This window comes from Ylistrum balloti, unplaced genomic scaffold, assembly GCF_031769215.1.
Source record: "Ylistrum balloti isolate Yb309-2 unplaced genomic scaffold, AGI_CSIRO_Ybal_v1 Utg371186, whole genome shotgun sequence".
NCBI classification, from domain to species: domain Eukaryota; kingdom Metazoa; phylum Mollusca; class Bivalvia; order Pectinida; family Pectinidae; genus Ylistrum; species Ylistrum balloti.
The window spans coordinates 434,036-458,808 of record NW_026782646.1 but is presented as its reverse complement, the minus strand read 5'-3'; the positions used below and the strand labels follow the sequence as shown (position 1 = coordinate 458,808).

Sequence of the window (24,773 nt, the reverse complement as noted above, 5' to 3'; positions counted from 1 at the left end):
TGTCTAATAGGCCTTTCAACAAAACATCATCTCCAGGTCCACTCTATACCAAAGATTGATGAACTTTTTGACCGTTTTGATTGGACTCAGTGACACTGTCCTCATAAAACTGGGTTTAAGACATGCTTTACTTAATATAACATAGTATATAGTCATAGGTGTATGTATGTTCTTACGTATGCCTGGGTAAATCATCAATTTGGCAAAGATTTCTTTCAATATTTTTTCTGGAATCTGCAGTAACTATTATGAATTCCCCAACATAATACAAACACATAGCTACCAGCATGTTATATAGGTATCTGTGTCAATATATAATAATGCACTCCAAGCCATTTCCCAAATATAACAGGTTTTTCACATCAATGAAAATTGGCCTTAAACACAAACAATGGGCCAGAAAATAAGTAATTCAAGGCTTCTGCAACAGGTCTATACAGGAAGCAACTTACAGATGTCCCTGTAGAGAGTAGGAAAAACATGTCCCTGTAGGGAGTAGGTAAATCATGTCCCTGTAGGGAGCAGGTAAAACATGTCCCAGTAGGGAGTAGGTAAAACATGTCCCAGTAGGGAGTAGGTAAAACATGTCCCAGTAGGGAGTACGTAAAATATGTTCCTGTAGGGAGTAGGTAAAATATGTTCCTGTAGGGAGTAGGTAAAACATGTCCCTGTAGGGAGTAGGTAAAACATGTCCCTGTAGAAACATGTTCCTGTAGGGAGCAGGTAAAACATGGTAGGGAGTAGGTAAAATATGTTCCTGTAGGGAGTAGGTAAAACATGTCCCTGTAGGGAGTAGGTAAAACATGTCCCTGTAGAGAGTAGGTAAAACATGACCCTGTAGAGAATAAGTAAAACATGTCCCTGTAGAGAGTAAGTAAAACATGTCCCAGTAGGGAGTAGGTAAAACATGTCCCAGTAGGGAGAAGGTAAAACATGTCCCTGTAGAGAATAGGTAAAACATGTCCTTGTAGGGAGTAGGTAAAACATGTTCGTGTTGAGAGTATGTAAAACATGTCCAAGTAGGGAGTAGGTAAAACATGTCCCCGTAGTGAGTAGGTAAAACATGTCCCTGTAGGGAGTAGGTAAAACATGTCCCTGTAGAGAGTAGGTAAAACATGCCACAGTAGGGAGTAGGTAAAACATGTTCCTGTTGAGAGTATGTAAAACATGTCCCTGTAGGGAGAAGGTGAAACATTTCCCAGTAGGGAGTAGGTAAAACATGTCCCTGTAGAGAGTAGGTAAAACATGTCCCTGTAGGGAGTAGGTAAAACATGTCCCTGTAGAGAGTAGGTAAAACATGTCCCTGTAGGGAGTAGGTAAAACATGTTCCTGTAGGGAGCAGGTAAAACATGTCACTGTAGGGAGTAGGTAAAACATGTCCCTGTAGGGAGTAGGTAAAACATGTCCCTGTAGGGAGTAGGTAAAACATGTCCCTGTAGGGAGTAGGTAAAACATGTCCCTGTAGGGAGTAGGTAAAACATGTCCCTGTAGGGAGTAGGTAAAACATGTCCCTGTAGGGAGTAGGTAAAACATGTTCCTGTAGGGAGTAGGTAAAACATGTCCCTGTAGGGAGTAGGTAAAACATGTCCCTGTAGAGAGTAGGTAAAACATGTCCATGTAGGGAGTAGGTAAAACATGTTCCTGTAGGGAGTAGGTAAAACATGTCCTGTAGGGAGTAGGTAAAACTGTAGGGAGCAGGTAAAACATGTCACTGTAGGGAGTAGGTAAAACATGTCAATGTAGAGAGTAGGTAAAACATGTTCCTGTAGGGAGTAGGTAAAACATGTTCCTGTAGGGAGTAGGTAAAACATGTCCCTGTAGGGAGTAGGTAAAACATGGTAAACATGTCCAAGTAGGTAAAACATGTCCAAGTAGGGAGTAGGTAAAATATGTTCCTGTAGGGAGTAGGTAAAACATGTTCCTGTAGGGAGTAGGTAAAACATGTTCCTGTAGGGAGTAGGTAAAATATGTTCCTGTAGGGAGTAGGTAAAACATGTCCAAGTAGGGAGTAGGTAAAACATGTCCCTGTAGGGAGTAGGTAAAACATGTTCCTGTAGGGAGTAGGTAAAACATGTTCCTGTAGGGAGTAGGTAAAACATGTCCTTGTAGAGAGATATTAAATCAATAAATCGAATATCTACATTAACCCATGACATCATTTTTTGTATGTTACATAGAAAGCTTGTTATATGTACCTGCATTCCAAAGAAATCTTTTCTTAATCCGCCAAATAGCCATTGCCAAGTTTTTCATCTAGCTTCAGACAGCTTATTATTGTAGTTCCTAAACTTTACATTACAGATGTCAACAATCAAGATTGCTGATATCATTAAAAAAAAAAAAAACCTGTTCAAGGCTTTTATCAGAATTGAAACAGGTTTGATCATTAACTGGTAATACAATTGTATTCAATCATATTTTCAATATTGTGAAAGAAAAAATCAATACTGAAATGTGTTGATGATCAACATACATATTGTGTGCATTTACTAATACAAATTAGGCCCAATACTTCTATATGTAATATGTGTACAGTTGTAGTTTATGTCAGATAAAATGTAACATAATTCCATGTTGACATCTGTTCTTTTTTTTCGTAGGATATTTCATGCGAGACTAAATCACCAATTCCCAAATTTTGATATATCCCACCTCTCAGCCAGTAGATATATATATATATAGTTCTTAAAATTTAACGAGGCCAACAGGGAAAATCCATGACTAAAATATCTGGGTACTAAAAATCACTGAATGAAAAAATCTAGACCTTTAAATTTTGTGAATAAATTCCTCTGCGATTAGTTTAACCCAGTTTAACCCGGCATCCTCTTGCATGACCTCGTGAGGTCAACTCTTTGGATGCATTCCGTTACGTTGTCTTAAATACTTCATTCACTACTGTTTTATACGTCACTTTTATCCAACAGGTGCAGATGGTTGATTAACTTATGAAAAACCTTCACATCCCCACTGTTCATTGTTTACGAATCAACTTACCATTCTCGGGAGTCCTTTGCAGGTCAGACAGAAGACCCAAACCGCTACATAATCCAAACACAACAAGCAAAATATACAGCATACTGAGAAAAATCGGATCCCGTCACATCGGGATTTCTTAAAGTCATCGGCAATGAAGTTCAGCACTAGACCCGAGTCTCCTCCCACTCACTGCGAGCCCGTATCAACGTGACCCAGATATGATCTCCTACAAAGGAAAAAAATGGCGACCTCGAGTAAACCGTGTACAATGTTATCACGCAGAACTCCATCACACGACATCCTAACCTCATTGTTGTTTTACACGTGTACCTGCAGAATCCAACTCATATTGACCCTCTTGCTACTCCGTTAGTAAGAAGTGACACTGAGAATCGCCAGAGATCGCAAGCTTTATGCTTGTACACATGTGATCATTAGCGATCTCAATTTTGGTCAATCTAAGGTCGTGGGCATTCTTCCAAAAAAGTACTAATCATAACTCTCTGACATTGACAGTTGATTTAGGATGTGCAGGTATTGATAACATTAAGCATAGGAATGGAAGTGATAGATTTAATCCTCTACTAGATTAATGAGTAACGCTTATTGGCAGAACAACCGCCGATCGAATACAAATATCGAGGCAGAATGTCAATAAACTCTCCCTACTCACCTCCTCCGGAATTGATCCACTCAAGGAAAATACTCAAAATATACCCACAACGCTTCGAATAAACAATCCTTGTAGCCAAGCCACGCATAAATCCAACAAGAATTGTATTGTAAAAACGTCAACAAATCAGTGCATCTTATATGTTAAACACGAATAACATAATACCATCGACCTTGTTTGCATCGCGAATCCACTATAATGTTGTTTTGCTTTGCATGTAATTGACACATTTCCGTATAAGGAAGTGAAACGTCACAACACCTACTGCCGCGACATCTATCGACTAATGCAAAAAGCGCCAGAACTCGATCGGCATCGTTAACATGCTTGTACCGTTGTGAACGAGTTGTTATTGTTACAAGCATTTTATTGACATAGACTAATTTTGTGAATGAAATTGCACAGAGGTTACGTAGTGTACAAACTGTTACGATAGTGCGATAAAATGAGATCGATTATAAAAGTTTCAATGCATTTCTGTACACAAAGTAAATTAAGCGTAAATGGCCACAATAGGTAGTGTGATTAGAATCTTGCTTAGCACGTCACGTCAAAAGTTTTAACAGTAGCACCTGTTTCCAGTGACATAATTGATATTACGTGCTATTATTTAAACCTTTAAATTTATTTTGAAAGAACTCGCATTTTTCTAGTATCGCTGTATCGAGTGAATTAACAAATACAATATTTTAATGTTTTGCTTTATTACACGTAAAGATGTTATCAGAAAATCTGTCGGAAATCTTATAATAAGAACTCCATTTGATCGAATTCCCCCACGAGACCACATCAAAAGACATTTTATTATTAGTCGATTGTATGTACTTATTAATTAAAACGGTCATTTGTTTAGTGTATCAGTCCGGAAATGAGACCATCACGCTATCAGGAATAGCAAACAGAAAGTTATAGTTCGAAATCAATACAACTTCCGTACCAATATCCCCCGTTGTCATGACAACAGATTTGGTAAACGTCGATGCAGTCAGTAATGATTAATTCTTTTAAATGCCGACATTATATAAATGTGACATTAAACATGTGCAAAGAACTATTCAAACTGTGTCAGTACTTTTTTAATTGTTATATATACCGCTCGGTTACACTGACCTTCGTCGGTGAGACGATGCCCGGAAACGGGAGAAGTCGCGGAGACGGAAAACCTGCCAACCAACCAACCTATCAAAAACTGCAATTCTTTAAACACAAAAGAATATGTCATGTTTTGCTATCAACTCAACGACTTAAATATGAAATTCCATCTGCAACAATATACTTTGCCGTGAAAAAAACGACGTTTCAAAGTTAATAAGATCATCTACTACGTGTTAAAACTTTAGAAGTTTAAAACGCAGATTTTACTAAAACATGTATGATACTAGACACGCCAGTATTAGACAAACTGCCCTATGTAATTTCCTAATTATACATAAAGAGGCCAACGAGTGTTGATGCCTCTTCAGGTAGTGATGCTAGCGACCATTTTTGGTTTGAATTGGCTTGAAACAGGGAGTTTTGAGAAGAAGAAATGATAATGGCAACTGCTTTATTCCCAAATAACCACTGAAGTGTAGAGAATACCTATAAATAAATTTCTGGCAGTAATACATTGTTAGACAGGATGGACATCGGTATTTCGAATCAATTATCTCTTTAATATCAGTAATGCATTTAGCCAATGAAACCAACTCACGTTGTATCACATGATTGGATAAACCATTAAACTTTGACCTTTCATACTATTATCTGGACACGTAATGTTTTCTGCTATTAAATATTTCTGCAATTAAATCCTTTCGGAGAACTAAAAATTTATATTCTCCGATTTGAAATAAATTTCTCTTTCAGTTATGGTAAATATGGTACTCTTTAGCCGATGTATACTTGAAAACACTGGATGCTAATCACCTAAAATTGAAACGTCCGTGATATATATATATATATATAATACTAACTAATAATTGTGACGGAAACGAGATTAAGAATTTCTTACGAATCTTAGCGGTCCTCGAGGATTGGCTAAACTGGAAAATAAGTGACGAGTTGCTTAAATCAAATATAAAATGAAAACGAAATAAATACTTCTTTTTTCAAACGATTATTTATTTTGGGAAATATTTAATAAAACCTTTTTTTTCTACACCACTCTTGAAGTTCTTTCGAATCTGTGGCCTCTTTCTATGACGTCTAAATCCAATCCTGACGTAATCAACAAAATATATGACGTGGGTATACTTACAGAATAAAACAGTAGACATTTGATAAAGACTAACAAAATATATGACGTGGGTATATTTACAGAATAAAACACTTGTAGACATTTGAAAAAGACTTACAAAATACATTACGTGGGTATGTTTACAGAATAAAACACTTGTAGACATTTGATAAAGACTTACAAAATATATGACGTGGGTATATTTACAGAATAAAACAGTAGACATTTGATAAAGACTTACAAAATACATTACGTGGGTATATTTACAGAATAAAACACTTGTAGACATTTGAAAAAGACTTACAAAATATATGACGTGGGTATATTTACAGAATAAAACAGTAGACATTTGATAAAGACTTACAAAATACATTACGTGGGTATGTTTACAGAATAAAACACTTGTAGACATTTGAAAAAGACTTACAAAATACATTACGTGGGTATATTTACAGAATAAAACACTTGTAGACATTTGATAAAGACTTACAAAATATATGACGTGGGTATATTTACAGAATAAAACAGTAGACATTTGATAAAGACTTACAAAATACATTACGTGGGTATATTTACAGAATAAAACACTTGTAGACATTTGAAAAAGACTTACAAAATATATGACGTGGGTATATTTACAGAATAAAACAGTAGACATTTGATAAAGACTTACAAAATACATTACGTGGGTATGTTTACAGAATAAAACACTTGTAGACATTTGATAAAGACTTACAAAATATATGACGTGGGTATAGTTACATAAAACAGTAGACATTTGATAAAGACTTACAAAATACATTACGTGGGTATGTTTACAGAATAAAACACTTGTAGACATTTGAAAAAGACTTACAAAATACATTACGTGGGTATGTTTACAGAATAAAACACTTGTAGACATTTGATAAAGACTTACAAAATATATGACGTGGGTATGTTTACAGAATAAAACAGTAGACATTTGATAAAGACTTACAAAATACATTACGTGGGTATATTTACAGAATAAAACACTTGTAGACATTTGAAAAAGACTTACAAAATATATGACGTGGGTATATTTACAGAATAAAACAGTAGACATTTGATAAAGACTTACAAAATACATTACGTGGGTATGTTTACAGAATAAAACACTTGTAGACATTTGAAAAAGACTTACAAAATATATGACGTGGGTATAGTTACAGAATAAAACAGTAGACATTTGATAAAGACTTACAAAATACATTACGTGGGTATGTTTACAGAATAAAACACTTGTAGACATTTGAAAAAGACTTACAAAATACATTACGTGGGTATGTTTACAGAATAAAACACTTGTAGACATTTGATAAAGACTTACAAAATATATGACGTGGGTATGTTTACAGAATAAAACAGTAGACATTTGATAAAGACTTACAAAATACATATGGGTATATTTACAGAATAAAACACTTGTAGACATTTGATAAAGACTTTTACAGAATAAAACAGTAGACATTTGATAAAGACTTACAAAATACATTACGTGGGTATGTTTACAGAATAAAACACTTGTAGACATTTGATAAAGACTTACAAAATACATTACGTGGGTATATTTACAGAATAAAACACTTGTAGACATTTGATAAAGACTTACAAAATACATTACGTGGGTATGTTTACAGAATAAAACAGTAGACATTTGATAAAGACTTACAAAATATATGACGTGGGTATATTTACAGAATAAAACAGTAGACATTTGATAAAGACTTACAAAATACATTACGTGGGTATATTTACAGAATAGACATGCTGTAAATGCCATACATAACCAACGATCTTCTACAACACCAACGAGTTTCCGAGTATTTTTAACATGCTTGCCGTAACAATATTTCTTCTAAAATAGCACGAACGAACTGACAACTACAGACATTGAATGTCTTGTAAAAACAAGAGGTTGTTTTGTAGATGTCATGTTCAGAATGTCACTATTTACGAAAATGCTTACTGTTACCACAAACATTGATGTTTAACGTTGTAGTTTCGGACACAATGCTTCTTTATGCGACTGAAATAGATTTGTTTTCAGTCTAACAGATACTGTGATGAAAATGAAACTGTCATTTTTTGTCTATTAAAGTAAAACGTGTACGTTGGAATTGATTTGTTTGTACATGATGTTGTTTATACCGAAACAACACTTAAGCTGCCCTCCCTGAATATTAAATGTCACACACGCTATTATACTTTTTAAAAAATACAAAAGACACACCAGTGACGACCGCCCTTACTAAAGCTTGAGTTAGATAAGTAGAACCAAGCATTGAATTAAACTGCATCATACAGCTGTTTCATCCTTCTATGGCTCGTCAGTGATGCTAAGAGCCTAAATTTTAAACCAAGGAGGCGACTGGAGATACTCCAAAGTGATCTAGATGGGGAGGTACAATCGCCAAATAGTTCAATATTTATTTGTAATTTTCATAAAAAAAAAAATATCTGATGATTTAAAAACAGCATGAAATACATGAGTATTTTCTGAACCTTGTCACTATTCGAATGAATTAAAACATGACATGCAGGTTACCACTTGGGGGACTTAAAATAGAAAATTAATTACTAGTTAGTTAGATTTACTAATACTGTAAGAAACAGTTATAGAATTAGACCTGCACGCTGTAAATATTATTCGGAAGGGTTCTGAAGATCTCTGTCTGCTTTCACGTTTGTCTTGACCACGACTACGACAAAGTCGTAATCTCCGGCAGCACAATTACTGCGGTCAGAGCGAAAGCGTTTCCGTAAATGGCGGTATAAGGGAGGTAACCACCCACCAATGTTTGTTATTTACTATATGTGTGCAGAGTCTGCTGTGAACAATTCACAGAACCGAAATGAGGCTTATAGTTCAAGAAAATGACCATGCATTCTACTATAATGCAACATTAATTGAAAATTCAGGCTGTCGAAACTTTAATTGTTTGTTAGGCCCATTCAATCTTTGGCTATTTGAATATAATTCCACATTTTAATGGATTAAAAACCAATTTTATGAATTTTCACGAATAAACTTTTTTGTTACAGCAAATACGATCGCTTATTTAAACAGTTATCAATATATTTTAAAATAAAATATCTAAGTTAATTACAAAGTGACTTTGTCGATTTACAATACAGAAAATACATATGAGGCAGGTGTATTCCGACAATGGTGGCGCCAGTTGCAGGATAAAAGAGGATATGATGACATCACGATTTGAATATTACACTCTGCATGGGCGGAGCTTCCATAGAAAGAAAAAATCCGGGCTTACAAATAAAAAAATCCGCGCATAGAGTATGTCAGACAAAATTACAAAACTAAGGTTGAAAATGGATATCTAATATTTTTGATGAATAAAAAAATTAGATATTTATTTATAAATAGAAAATTGTTGAATAATTGGGCCTAGTGCATTTACTATCATTTCAACGTTTCCGATTATAATGGTGTTAAAGTGCAAATTTTCAAAATGAAGAGGGCTTCTGGATTACAGACGTCGATCGACAAGTTTTTTATTTAGTCAGGGGTTGAAATTTGTTGTTAAAGAAATAAAAAAACTGTCTCAGAAAACGATTCAAAACATCTTTGAAATCATGAAATTCATTTTCCGTCGGGGGGCTTCGCCACCCTGATCCCCCACCAGGCCCCTGCCCTCGACCCGTTGGGGCCTAGACGGCCCCAGACCCCTCGCCTGGGCTTACACATTTCTGCTGGGCTAGCTACGCCTCTGCTCTGTGTTTTTCAATGTTAACTTATTATCTATCTCATTAATTATTAATCACTAATTATCAGTAATTAATCTTAAAATGAAAGAAGGCCGAGGGGCATTCTATTTACTACATAATATGTGATACCAGGGAGCATAATACAATATACAATATGATAATGTAATATACGTCCTTGGCGATACCACCCACCATAGTGATGGCACAAAACATCCACAAGGGATCTCGTTTACCTCCGTGACACTTAGGAGTAGGATGGACAGGACGACAGAGGTTAGAAGACTAAGGGATACGAAATACACGTGTTTAATTTCCGTTAAGAATCAATAAATATCTGTACATAATTTCAATATTTGTAAGTTTTATCCATAAAATCTAAATAAATGAATAATTATTGAAAAGCTTTCAAGTTCAAGGTGAATATAAAATTCATGTCGGCACGTATAATCTAATAATAGAGATCATTAGCGCTTTCTGTGATGAACCAAGCGACCTGGCATCGTCATCTGTTCTGTATGCGTTACCAGAGAAATTCGGCTGTAATGTCATTTGCCGTGCGTATGAGGTGTCCTTGATGTTTGTCATAACTGAATCATTTCTTGTCTACAAACATGACAGATCAGAGTATGTCGACAGGGCTTGATCTCCGCGTGTATAATACCACTCTGCGTCACACCATGTTAACATTGTTTTATGAATTAAATATAGCAAAGTTGTAAACGTTGCAATTTAGTTACCGTATAAACAGCACATTATAATCTGTTTGGAATCTCACATTTCACTTCTATATAGTAATCAGTCGAACTACTATCCGCCACTGTCTACTGCTGATTTAAAAATAACATCGTCCATCTCTGTTCAGGAAAAATATTTTTTTTATAAATCAATTTCAAATTTAATGAAAAAATATCAGTATTGACTGGTGTACGTGATCCCGAGGGGACATTTAGTGAAAACCTTTATCAGTATTGACAGGTAATCTCCAGAGTTTTGATACATAAATAATCTCGACTACTGCAATAGGTAATTACTGTGGTGTACGTGGTCCGGAGGGGACATTCAAGATGGCGGTACATAAGCAAATGTGCTGACTATCTTTACATGTACCTAGTATTTTGGGTAACTTTGTCCGAATTGTTACACAAACTTTAAGTAGAATTTGATCGACATCAGCACATAAATGTAGAAAAGTACAAAAACTGAAAAGGAAATTGTGGTTCGTTCGAAGCCGAGCTTCATCGGAAAACGGACAACAAAGTGACGACTTTTTCGTGTGAAGATTTCTACTGGGATTTAAGGCTGAATACGTATTCGTCATATGGGTGATGTAGTATTCGTTTAACACATATAGTATATTCATACGGTTACTTGTTCTGAGATGAACTCAGGTATCAACGGAGGGGACACAAACAAGTCTGTCATTATTCTAGATTTCCTTTGAAATGTTCCCATGTTGAACCAGCATTTCGATATTTACTGAATGAATAGGTTGCAAAATGTGCTCGAGTGTTTAACGTCATTTTAATACAACTGTCATTATAGCAAGTGTTACCATAGGCATATGTATCTGGAATGTAATAATCACAAGCTAAAATCCAGTCCACTATGGCAGAGTGATGCTATAGAGGACTGCTTGTGTTGTTTACGTTATAAAGGACCGATGATACTAGTAGACATCTCTTGTATTATATCCGCTTCAAATTCTTCGCTTCGATCGAAATCAACATAGGATCGATTTTTTAAAATCATTTCGAAGCTCATTTGTACCTTTCGCAAAGATGACGATGTGCAACATTTTCGTTACTGAACTACCGAGACTGGTCAGAATGACTGTACAACTATTTATATATATGTCTCTAGTACTACGTACACAAGACAGCGTGATTCCAAGCTGTCATCCTTAAATGTTCCCTCCGGACCACCTACACGACAGTAGTAATAGACATTTTGTTTTTCAATTTACATACAACAAGTGTCGAATTATCGTAATATTTCGTAATATAACTTACTTCTATTCGTTTCTTCAGCTTTAAATGGCCACTGTCTATCGCTGAATGGTCTTTTATCTTCTTTAAATTTGTATTTCTTATGTTTTTACGACCAAATAATGTGATGTCGGTATCAGATTGACTGATCTTTTACCGTAATATGACACAATTTAGTTGATATTTAATAAAACAAGGAAAGTTGATGTCATGGTGTCTGGAATCTTTAGTAGATTCATCTTCACACATTGTAGCTTTTTTTCACAAGTTAGAATTTGTAATGAGCGATGAAATTTTTACTTGAAGTGCAAAGTTTGTAAACTAGGCAATCATAAATATCATTATCTACACTTTTCCACGGTTATCCACCAGCGCCGTGTTTTATATATGTCGATTTTTGAACCTGAACTTTTTCAATTTTTTTAATTTTTAAACATATGATGTCTAGCTGAAACAAAACAGTTTCTTTTAGTTTCATTAAGCAGCTTTTCACAGACTTAGTCTCCAACCGATGGTATTTACATGTCACAGTTAATTCGATATTCAAGGGCCTGTTCCCATTATCACGATTTTCGTGCAAGAATAGATAACTGACTGACAAACTCGTAACACAATGCTGGTTGATGAAAATGATGGGGAAGTTTTATCGTCGCCATAGTGATTTCATTGAGAAATATTCTATTTCTTTGTGCGACATGAAGCTAGACGTATTTAATGCTCGTTAGTTTGCCTGTTGATTCCCTTGTATGCTTTGTTCTCATTTGAGAACGTGACATTACTTACTTGTATTGACCAAGGTTTACATGATGAGTGTCGTCGATGAAGCAGAAAACGCTTGCTCTTCCTGAACAGCTGGTCTTATTTTCCTTGTACTTTTTCAGAGGTTTTCGTGTAAATATCTCTTTTGCTAATATTTTGTCCTACTTTATGGAATTTGAGTTTGAATTATGATAAAGTTGCCATGTTGATATTTTCATGTTTTTTTTTCTGCTTAAACAGAAAGTAGAATATTACCAAAGCCTCGTACAAATCTGTCGAAACAGAAAGTAGAACCCTGAACTTGCATGTAGTTCTGTCGAAACAGAAAGTGGAATATTACGAAAGCCCCGTACAAATCTGTCGAAACAGAAAGTAGAACCCTGAACTTGCATGTAGTTCTGTCGAAACAGAGAGTAGAATATAACCAAACCCGCGTACAAGTCTGCCGAAACTGAAAGTAGAAACCTGAACTTGTATGTAGGTCTGTCGAAACTGAAAGTAGAATACCCGAACTTGTAAGCAGGTCTGTCGAAACTGAAAGTAGAATACCCAAACCAGACATGGTGAGTCTGCAGAAGCAATACACAAAAAGGTACTGTATATAACCATTATTTTGCTGATCTCTCCAGTGAATAATTCACATTTAAAGTTGATTTTCATATTTTTTATGTTCGGAATATTAGGACAAATTTCAATTAGTGAGAAAGATGACACATTTTTTACAAATAAAAGTGAAAATAAAGATGTCTTACACTATGCGGTGCCACTTCAGTATCAATTTTAGTAGTTTCAATAAATATTTCATGATATAAATTAATTCTCATTGACGATATCACTAATTCGAAATATTGAAGGTGAATACTAAAACAGTGTCCTATACGACATACGTTTGTGTATAATTCTCTATACAGATTACAAAAGGAATTTGTCTCACTCCAAGAGAGTCAGCCCCGTGGTATAACCCTGAGTCTAGTGGACGATAACCTACACTTATGGCGGGCAGTCATTCCAGGACCCGAGGACTCCCCATACTCCGGTAAGAAAATCATAAGACGAAGGACAGTTACTGATACCCTGAGGATCTGGAATACATGTACAGATAAGGAAATCTATAACTACCACATACAGGAGAGGAATAAACTTTTCTCTGTTCACAATGAAATATAAATAGATGTTGTTGCCCTGATGTAATGGTGCTATATATGTGTATATGCAATGAAACCAGTGTTTGTTGACTACTGACCCCAGTTTTAAGGCCTTATGTCATATTCAATTATGTCTCATGCTACTTTTCTAAATAGTTAAAACTGTGTTTTACTTTCACCAGGAGGGACCTTCACAGCCCAGATTTATATTCCGTATCCTTTACACTATATAGTGATACCTTGACTGACTGACCGTGATGTAGTAGTTAAACGTTTGTACCTGTTACCTATCTTTTCTCTTGATTTTAAGTCAGCATCATTGAATGGCTGCTTGTAAAATGTCAAGCGATAAAAAATGATACCAGTCTACTTTAGATATTTTTTTTATATCAAAAACATATTATAAAGTTACAGCCATCATAAGATAAATACAGCAAAGCATTGCAGCTTTGAAATATGCGACATAACCCTTAACTTTTTGTCAGGGAGGAGTATCCACTGAAACCACCCACGGTAAGTTGTTTTTGTCAGAAAGCAGTAGATGAAGGCAGGCAAACACAGATTTACTTCTAAAATCCCCTACAGAGTTCCATCTCTATTCCCCATGAAAAGCCAGGCCCTCTGTATCAAATGTGTTCCTCCTTACCGAGACACCACCCCATCATATACTATAGATCCTATTTGACTAGGTGAGCTGGAAACTCAAGTGGAATGCTCTGAATTGCTTAGAGTGGGACAGCGGTCAGCAATAAAGAACTTTGATCTCCGGGGAGAGTCTTCATACAATGTACAATGTTTGGTTAATCATCAAAATTTCCAAAGAGAGTTTGTATGTCTAAAATTAGACTGACCAATACCCCAAAGCTACATGTTTTGATGTATCTACCCTTAGTCACAACCTAGAACTAGCAAAGTGTTAAAAGATGTCATTTTTTGTAATCTGGATTAAAGAGATAAGAGCTAATCAATACGATGTCATCATTATCAGCATGTTTTTATGTACATTTCATCACCATAATGACCTTTGTTAGGCTCCCCAAATTTTTTTTGGGAGATCATAGCTGCCACCTTGTCTGCCTGTCCGTCTGTCTTTTCATCCGTCTTTTCGTGTCCGGAGCATAACTTTGCCCACAATTAAGCAATGACCATGAAACTTGGTGTGTACATTGTCATTCAAAGGGGATGTGCAGTGTACCAAATTTAAAGCCCTCTACCCCCTTATTACAGAGTTATTGCCCTTTGTATAACTTTGTCTAGGGCATTACTCTGCCTATATTTAAACTAGGATATTGAAACATGACGTATACATTAGTCATACAAAAACAAGATGCAGTGTAGCGAATTCTGGGCCTGCAACACGTTAATTGCAGAATAATTGCCTTTAATGTGTTAAAATTTTATGTCCAATGAAGTTGTTTTTGGGAAACATTCATCAGTTTCACTGAAACTCTTGTTTTTGTAATTGTTATAGATTAGCTTTGACACAGACAGCATCCCTTATCACCTGAATGTACATCAGACATTTGGCCAAGTGTGTCTTGGATTCTTAACTGATGATAACTGGTCTCCTGCAGCAACATCAATGGAGCAAATCGTCAATGCCCTCTTCTCCTTGCTTGCTCGACCGGAACCAGGAAACTCGATGGACCATGAACTACTGAACCAGTACACTCATTTCCGGTACAACTATGATCATAATGCACGAGCTAGTGTGAAGTAGACTTTCTGTTAGTCTCTAGTTTATAAACTATTCCGGCTAGTGATGTTTTGTTTAGAAGTTCCTGAAAAACACTTTCTCAGTATGATTTGCAATCATTTCTTGGATTTTGTTTCATCAACAAAAATGTACTGAAATATGAAAAAACATCATCAGTGAAAAGACTATTGTTAGGATATTAAAATTTAATAAACAAAAATTTCAAATTCAGATTGAATCTGTCAAAAATGTTGGACTTGCTGATGGTTTGGACCAACACTGTAAACATGGTCAGGGGTTGATTTAGTGGTTACAATAGGCAAACTGTACACATTGGTGGTTATTGTTCATGGTTAGTGTACCTTCATGTATCTAATGTATGTTATCATAGATATGTATTATGTTACAGACTTACATGTGTGAGGGAAATTACTTTAAAATTTACCCTGTTTGTAAATGTCCACATTTACACTAATAGATGTAAACTAACTGGTGGTTCAGAACCATGTAGATTGACACCTAGTAATATCGGATCAGTTATGATTTAGCTAAACCATTTTCTATTTCAGTCAAGTAAACAATCAAAAAGTATATTGTTGAAGTGTTTATTTTTTTCAAAACCCTGAAATATGAAAATAAAAAGTCATCCCATCTAGTACTGAGAATAATCATACAACTTCACAAAAGAGTTTATACATCAATTATTTTACGCAGAGTGACCTGAATGTGTATGACCTTGAGCTAAATATGTACTATTTCCTTTTCCTTTCAGTCCCAGTGACCTAAATGTTTTGTGTATGACCTTGACCTAAATATGTACCATTTACTTGTCCTTTCAGTCCCAGTGACCTAAATGTTTTGTGTATCTCGACCTAAATATGTGCCATTTCCTTGTCCTTTCAGTCCCAGTGACCTAAATGTGTATGACCTTGACCTAAATATGTACCATTTACTTGTCCTTTCAATCCCAGTGACCTAAATGTTTTGTGAATGATCTCAACCTAAATATGTACCATTTCCTTGTCCTTTTAGTCCCAGTGACCTAAATGTTTTGTGTATGATCTTGACCTAAATATGTACCATTTCCTTGTAACGCCACATCGCCTCACCATGTATTCCAAAAACTGCAACATGTAAACTAAAAAGAAAAATGCAAGTACATGTATTCATTTGGGTTGGCATCAGACTTCAAAATCTGAGAAACACAAACCACTCCAGGTGGTCATCAAACAAGACCATATACCCTGGTATCTCAAATCTTTACCTTAGAAACACAAACCACTCCAGGTTGTCATCAAACAAGACCACATACCCTGGTATCTCAAATCTTTACCTTAGAAACACAAACCACTCCAGGTTGTCATCAAACAAGACCACATACCCTGGTATCTCAAATCTTTACCTTAGAAACAAACCACCCCAGGTTGTCATCAAACAAGACCACATACCCTGGTATCTCAAATCTTTACCTTAGAAACACAAACCACTCCAGGTTGTCATCAAACAAGACCACATACCCTGGTATCTCAAATCTTTACCTTAGAAACAAACCATCCCAGGTTGTCATCAAACAAGACCACATACCCTGGTATCTCAAATCTTTACCTTAGAAACACATACCACTCCAGGTTGTCATCAAACAAGACCACATACCCTGGTATCTCAAATCTTTACCTTAGAAACACAAACCACTCCAGGTTGTCATCAAACAAGACCACATACCCTGGTATCTCAAATCTTTACTTGAGAAACAAACCACCCCAGGTTGTCATCAAACAAGTATCTCAAATCTTTACTTGAGAAACAAACCACCCCAGGTTGTCATCAAACAAGACCACATACCCTGGTATCTCAAATCTTTACCTTAGAAACACAAACCACTCCAGGTTGTTATCAAACAAGACCACATACCCTGGTATCTCAAATCTTTACCTTAGAAACACAAACCACTCCAGGTTGTCATCAAACAAGACCACATTCCCTGGTATCTCAAATCTTTACCTTAGAAACACAAACCACTCCAGGTTGTCATCAAACAAGACCACATACCCTGGTATCTCAAATCTTTACCTTAGAAACACAAACCACTCCAGGTTGTCATCAAACAAGACCACATACCCTGGTATCTCAAATCTTTACCTTAGAAACACAAACCGCTCCAGGTGGGCATTGAACCATGTCTCTGAAAGGTCCACCAAATGAACTGTAGTGTCCTAGGTATAAGTTAGGGCTGGGTATTCATATTACATTCTATATTACACATTACTAATGGAAGAAGAATGCTTCCACACTTAGCTACTGAACTATAATTATATATATATTTTATTTGAGTTAAAACCTTTAAGCGATTTGAAATACCAGATTCCTGTGATCCTTTACATAACTGACATATGCCTTGAGGCATGTCTGGTCAACTGTCACAGTACATATACATTGGTCATGTAAGATCTATCAAAACCAAATACTTATGTCATCTTGTAACCAGATCATTACATAGGTTGTCAGTTCTTATGTGTCAAACGTTGAGTATAAATAAACTTCTCTTGGCTCATAAGAACAGGAGAAGGAAAGAAGACTTCGACATCAGGAGAGAGGCTAGTCTCCACAGACCAGAAGCCCGCTCATTTAGGCTTTTGTCTGAGCTATGTTAGCACAGAATTTGTAAATGTATATACATGGATATAAATACCAGTACTTATCTATATATATAACTTTGTATTTGTTTTATGTTCTATGTATGTGATGTAATCTATGTAATATTTGTGTCTTGATAAAGGGGCAGGTTGCCTCGAAAATTTGATAGTTCACTTGTCCATACTGTCGTTATTACTTCATTGATCGTATATTCTACATACCAAAATAAACATGACGTTGGATTTCATTGTCATCACTATTCCAAGTCAGATACAAGAAAACTACAGTACATTATATAACCTTCCACTCAATGATACAGACATTATGTTGTTACTGAACTCATTGAGAATCAAATCATCATACTTACTGATCTAATAATTAACCGCGGATAATAAATAAGGATTCTTCTTCTTAGCCCCAGACAATAAATAAGGATTCTACTTCTTAGCCCCAGACAATAAATAAGGATTCTTCTTCTTAGCCCTAGACAATAAATAAGGATTCTTCTTCTTAGTCCTAGACAATAAATAAGGATTCTACTTCTTAGTCCTAGACAATAAATAAGGATTCTTCTTCTTAGTCCTAGACAATAAATAAGGATTCTACTTCTTAGCCCCAGACAATAAATAAGGATTCTTCTTCTTAGCCCCAGACAATAAATAAGGATTCTTCTTCTTAGTCCGAGACAATAAATAAGGATTCTTCTTCTTAGTCCTAGACAATAAATAAGGATTCTTCTTCTTAGCCCTAGACAATAAATAAGGATTCTTCTTCTTAGCCCTAGACAATAAATAAGGATTCTACTTCTTAGCCCCAGACAATAAATAAGGATTCTTCTTCTTAACCCCAGACAATAAATAAGGATTCTACTTCTTAGCCCTAGACAATAAATAAGGATTCTACTTCTTAGCCCCAGACAATAAATAAGGATTCTTCTTCTTAGCCCCAGACAATAAATAAGGATTCTACTTCTTAGCCCCAGACAATAAATAAGGATTCTTCTTCTAACCCCAGACAATAAATAAGGATTCTTCTTCTAACCCCAGACAATAAATAAGGATTCTTCTTCTAACCCCAGACAATAAATAAGGATTCTTCTTCTTAGTCCTAGACAATAAATAAGGATTCTTCTTCTTAGTCCTAGACAATAAATAAGGATTCTTCTTCTTAGCCCTAGACAATAAATAAGGATTCTTCTTCTTAGCCCTAGACAATAAATAAGGATTCTTCTTCTTAACCCCAGACAATAAATAAGGATTCTACTTCTTAGCCCTAGACAATAAATAAGGATTCTTCTTCTAACCCCAGACAATAAATAAGGATTCTTCTTCTTAGCCCTAGACAATAAATAAGGATTCTTCTTCTTAGCCCTAGACAATAAATAAGGATTCTTCTTCTTAGCCCTAGACAATAAATAAGGATTCTACTTCTTAGCCCTAGACAATAAATAAGGATTCTACTTCTTAGCCCCAGACAATAAATAAGGATTCTTCTTCTTAGCCCCAGACAATAAATAAGGATTCTTCTTCTTAGCCCCAGACAATAAATAAGGATTCTTCTTCTTAGCCCCAGACAATAAATAAGGATTCTTCTTCTAACCCCAGACAATAAATAAGGATTCTTCTAAATAAGGATTCTAAATAAGGATTCTTCTTCCCCCAGACAATAAATAAGGATTCTTCTTCTTAGCCCTAGACAATAAATAAGGATTCTTCTTCTTAAATAAGGATTCTACTTCCCTAGACAATAAATAAGGATTCTACTTCTTAGCCCCAGACAATAAATAAGGATTCTTCTTCTTAGCCCCAGACAATAAATAAGGATTCTTCTTCTTAGTCCGAGACAATAAATAAGGATTCTTCTTCTTAGCCCCAGACAATAAATAAGGATTCTTCTTCTTAGCCCCAGACAATAAATAAGGATTCTTCTTCTTAGTCCTAGACAATAAATAAGGATTCTACTTCTTAGCCCCAGACAATAAATAAGGATTCTTCTTCTTCTTCTTACCCCAGACAATAAATAAGGATTCTTCTTCTAACCCCAGACAATAAATAAGGATTCTACTTCTTAGCCCCAGACAATAAATAAGGATTCTTCTTCTTAGTCCTAGACAATAAATAAGGATTCTACTTCTTAGTCCTAGACAATAAATAAGGATTCTACTTCTTAGTCCTAGACAATAAATGAGGATTCTACTTCTTAGCCCTAGACAATAAATAAGGATTCTACTTCTTAGCCCTAGACAATAAATAAGGATTCTACTTCTTAGCCCTAGACAATAAATAAGGATTCTACTTCTTAACCCCAGACAATAAATAAGGATTCTACTTCTTAGCCCTAGACAATAAATGAGGATTCTACTTCTTAGCCCTAGACAATAAATAAGGATTCTACTTCTTAGCCCTAGACAATCAATAAGGATACTACTTCTAATCCCCAGACAATAAATAAGGATTCCCCCTAGACAATAAATAAGGATTCTACTTCTTAGCCCTAGACAATAAATAAGGATTCTACTTCTTAGCCCTAGACAATAAATAAGGATTCTACTTCTTAACCCCAGACAATAAATAAGGATTCTACTTCTTAGCCCCAGACAATAAATAAGGATTCTACTTCTTAGCCCTAGACAATAAATAAGGATTCTACTTCTTAGCCCTAGACAATAAATAAGGATTCTTAAATAAGGATTCTTCTTAGCCCCAGACAATAAATAAGGATTCTTCTTCTTAGCCCTAGACAATAAATAAGGATTCTTCTTCTTAGCCCTAGACAATAAATAAGGATTCTTCTTCTTAGTCCTAGACAATAAATAAGGATTCTTCTTCTTAGTCCTAGACAATAAATAAGGATTCTTCTTCTTAGTCCTAGACAATAAATAAGGATTCTTCTTCTTAGCCCTAGACAATAAATAAGGATTCTTCTTCTTAGTCCTAGACAATAAATAAGGATTCTTCTTCTTAGCCCTAGACAATAAATAAGGATTCTTCTTCTAACCCCAGACAATAAATAAGGATTCTACTTCTTAACCCTAGACAATAAATAAGGATTCTTCTTCTTAACCCCAGACAATAAATAAGGATTCTACTTCTTAACCCCAGACAATAAATAAGGATTCTACTTCTTAGCCCCAGACAATAAATAAGGATTCTTCTTCTTAGCCCCAGACAATAAATAAGGATTCTTCTTCTTAGCCCCAGACAATAAATAAGGATTCTACTTCTTAGCCCCAGACAATAAATAAGGATTCTACTTCTTAGCCCCAGACAATAAATAAGGATTCTTCTTCTTAGCCCCAGACAATAAATAAGGATTCTACTTCTTAGCCCTAGACAATAAATAAGGATTCTTCTTCTTAGCCCCAGACAATAAATAAGGATTCTACTTCTTAACCCCAGACAATAAATAAGGATTCTACTTCTTAGACCCCAGACAATAAATAAGGATTCTACTTCTTAGCCCCAGACAATAAATAAGGATTCTACTTCTTAGCCCAGACAATAAATAAGGATTCTACTTCTTAACCCCAGACAATAAATAAGGATTCTACTTCTTAGCCCCAGACAATAAATAAGGATTCTACTTCTTAGCCCCAGACAATAAATAAGGATTCTTCTTCTAACCCCAGACAATAAATAAGGATTCTTCTTCTTAGCCCTAGACAATAAATAAGGATTCTTCTTCTTAGTCCTAGACAATAAATAAGGATTCTACTTCTTAGCCCCAGACAATAAATAAGGATTCTACTTCTTAGCCCTAGACAATAAATAAGGATTCTTCTTCATTTTTGCAGAATCATCAATTTTAAAATAGCCAGCATGGTGGTCCACAAATAAGCCATCTCCAAACTATGATAACAAATTTTTACACTAAGGGAGGGGGCTTTTGAATACGGCAACAATGAATTATGTAGTAAAGTTTAACACATATTCTTAAATAAATAGATGGTTTTTTTTCAACTTAAACCAATCACTGCAATTCAGTTCAGCAAGTAAGAAAACAAAACACAAAAATATACAGAATAAGGTACATGTATATTAACACAATATTTCATTTTCATGGTGGAATGGCAGTTCTTTGGTTCCTTATTGTCTCATGCTTTCAGCTGATTGGTTTGGTCTCAAGTATACTAATATTGTTCCAACAGTATGCCATTCTCACAAAAATGTACACCAAGATAAACAAATGTATATTTATTTCAAAAAATGAACTGAATGTAAAAATTTGCCTATCATGTCAGGACACTGTTCAGTTTGTCAAAGCACTAGACCTGTCAATCAAATAACAGTCTGTTGTCAGTTGTTAATGTGTAGGTCAAATAACGGTCTGTTGTCAGTCGTCCATGTGTAGGTCAAATAACAGTCTGTTGTCAGTCGTCCATGTGTAGGTCAAATAACAGCCTGTTGTCAGTCGTCCATGTGTAGGTCAAATAACAGTCTGTTGTCAGTCATCAGTCGTCCATGTGTAGGTCAAATAACAGCCTGTTGTCAGTCATCAGTCGTCCATGTGTAGGTCAAATAACAGCCTGTTGTCAGTCGTCCATGTGTAGGTCAAATAACAGTCTGTTGTCAGTCGTCCATGTGTAGGTCAAATAACAGTCTGTTGTCAGTCGTCCATGTGTAGGTCAAATAACAGTCTGTTGTCAGTCGTCCATGTGTAGGTCAAATAACAGCCTGTTGTCAGTCGTCCATGTGTAGGTCAAATAACAGTCTGTTGTCAGTCGTCCATGTGTAGGTCAAATAACAGTCTGTTGTCAGTCGTCCATGTGTAGGTCAAATAACAGTCTGTTGTCAGTCATCAGTCGTCCATGTGTAGGTCAAATAACAGCCTGTTGTCAGTCGTCCATGTGTAGGTCAAATAACAGTCTGTTGTCAGTCGTCCATGTGTAGGTCAAATAACAGTCTGTTGTCAGTCGTCCATGTGTAGGTCAAATAACAGCCTGTTGTCAGTCCATGTGTAGGTCAAATAACAGCCTGTTGTCAGTTGTCCATGTGTAGGTCAAATAACAGCCTGTTGTCAGTTGTCCATGTGTAGGTCAAATAACAGTCTGTTGTCAGTCGTCCATGTGTAGGTCAAATAACAGTCTGTTGTCAGTCATCAGTCGTCCATGTGTAGGTCAAATAACAGCCTGTTGTCAGTCATCAGTCGTCCATGTGTAGGTCAAATAACAGTCTGTTGTCAGTCGTCCATGTGTAGGTCAAATAACAGTCTGTTGTCAGTCATCAGTCGTCCATGTGTAGGTCAAATAACAGTCTGCTGTCAGTCGTCCATGTGTAGGTCAAATAACAGCCTGTTGTCAGTCGTCCATGTGTAGGTCGACTTTAGAAGATACCCTTTTACAGCCTGTTGTTGAGTAAAGGTCACTGTCCTTCCATGGTTGGTTAAACGGAAGCTCCTTCAGAATATTATCTATTGTTTCCTTGTTGGGAACCATATTTTTCAGGTATAAGTCCCGGATGATACAGCTTTTTACATGTGCCCGAGTGAGAGGCAGAAATGGTACTGTGTGTGTGATGAGTCCGTCTTCGAGGAGAGATGTATACCAGCTCCCTTCAGCACTGTTGGTGAGGGTAGGGATGAACTCTTCATGTGTTAGATTTTCCCTTTCATGGCCGTTCCCTAGCTGTGAGAATAAATAGTTGTTGATATCAGAACCTCTGCTATTACTCAATAGAATGAACAAAGTCCAAACCCTTGTTGTTATATTGGAATTCTTGATATCTGTCAATGCCGTACGGAGTCCCTGAATTACACCGTCAGTAGCTTTGTCCATCTCATCGAAAATAAACACACTCATGCTACATAAGGATATATTGGTTTTTATCCATAGTGGGATCAGTGCCTTGTAATCCTGGTCCTGAGACTGATGAGGAAAGTGTAATGGTACCAGGAAAGTTTTAACCTTCACTGGTTTAAACGTTTGTTTTAGTATATTAGCCATGTGGTTTTTCCCTATACCTGACCAGCCATGAAATGACACAACCGTCTGGGAGTTGTTCAATGACTTACGGAAGTGTATTGACAGGTTCTTCGCCAGTGACATCACTAACCCTGAGGCTATGTGCTGACCAAACACATTCTTCTTTAGATGTTCCTTTAGCTTTGGGATGTCAACTGTTACTTTACACTGCCCCGGTCTTGCTCTGTAAACGATATTGATGATGATAAACAACACAACTAGAAATGCCATGAACGACAACTTTTGTTTGATACTGATATATGGTTCTGAACGTTTCCTTTCGATGTTTCTGCGGTGGCTTTTGCGACTTCTATACTGATCCTCGTCTTCCTCCTCCACACAAGAGGACTGGTGTTTGTGATGTCGATGTGTTACTTTTGATGATCGTTCATACCGATCGCTCAAACTCCTGATTGGCGTTGAATGGGTACGGATTTGTTCACTCAATGAAGGTGGCAGGTCTCTAGAACTGGGATGGAAATGTTGAGCTGCACTAACGGAATATCCCTTTGTGCCATCTAACCTTGATTTTGACTGCAAGGATGACAATGATATACGTTTGGGAGTCCTGTTTGTTGAGAACTGACGATCTTCGGATCTGGAATGCTGTTTTAAGGGAAAGGACTGTCGACGTGGAAGGATCCTACTGGCAGAATTTCTCTGTAATCTTGTTGGACTTCCCAGAGAGAAAGATTCCCCAGAAATATCCATAGGCTCTTCTTCATCCATACTTGTAAACACTAAAGTAAAGAAAACATAGGATCAGATACAAGTCATCCTTATCTCCAAGTTAGTCTCCAATCGGAAACTTCACCATGGAACAGTTCTACTTCTACTATGCATTTCTTTTTTTGTTGGAAACAACCAATCCCCATGCTACCATTTATAATGAAGTTGTGTTGCTTCTACAATTTTCTATAAATAGTAACGGTGACCTTAAGGTTGACCCTGGCACACTGAAACACATCCTCTTTC

At 36.0% G+C, this 24,773-nt stretch overlaps 2 protein-coding genes across 2 annotated transcripts; one reads left to right on the top strand and one right to left on the bottom strand.

The window, feature by feature from the left end:
* The first annotated feature begins 12,924 nt into the window (after positions 1–12,924).
* LOC132561273 (uncharacterized) lies at positions 12,925–15,278 on the top strand. Its single transcript, XM_060225999.1, has 5 exons — positions 12,925–12,956; positions 13,276–13,400; positions 13,692–13,722; positions 13,995–14,022; positions 14,981–15,278. Exons 1-5 carry the CDS (start codon positions 12,925–12,927, stop codon positions 15,227–15,229), a joined length of 465 nt encoding a protein of 154 aa, XP_060081982.1. The 3' UTR covers positions 15,230–15,278.
* Positions 15,279–22,082: 6,804 nt separating this feature from the next.
* Positions 22,083–24,527, bottom strand: LOC132561285 (torsin-1B-like). The gene has a single exon (XM_060226013.1). It carries the CDS (start codon positions 24,525–24,527, stop codon positions 23,136–23,138), a length of 1,392 nt encoding a protein of 463 aa, XP_060081996.1. The 3' UTR covers positions 22,083–23,135.
* Positions 24,528–24,773: the final 246 nt, after the last annotated feature.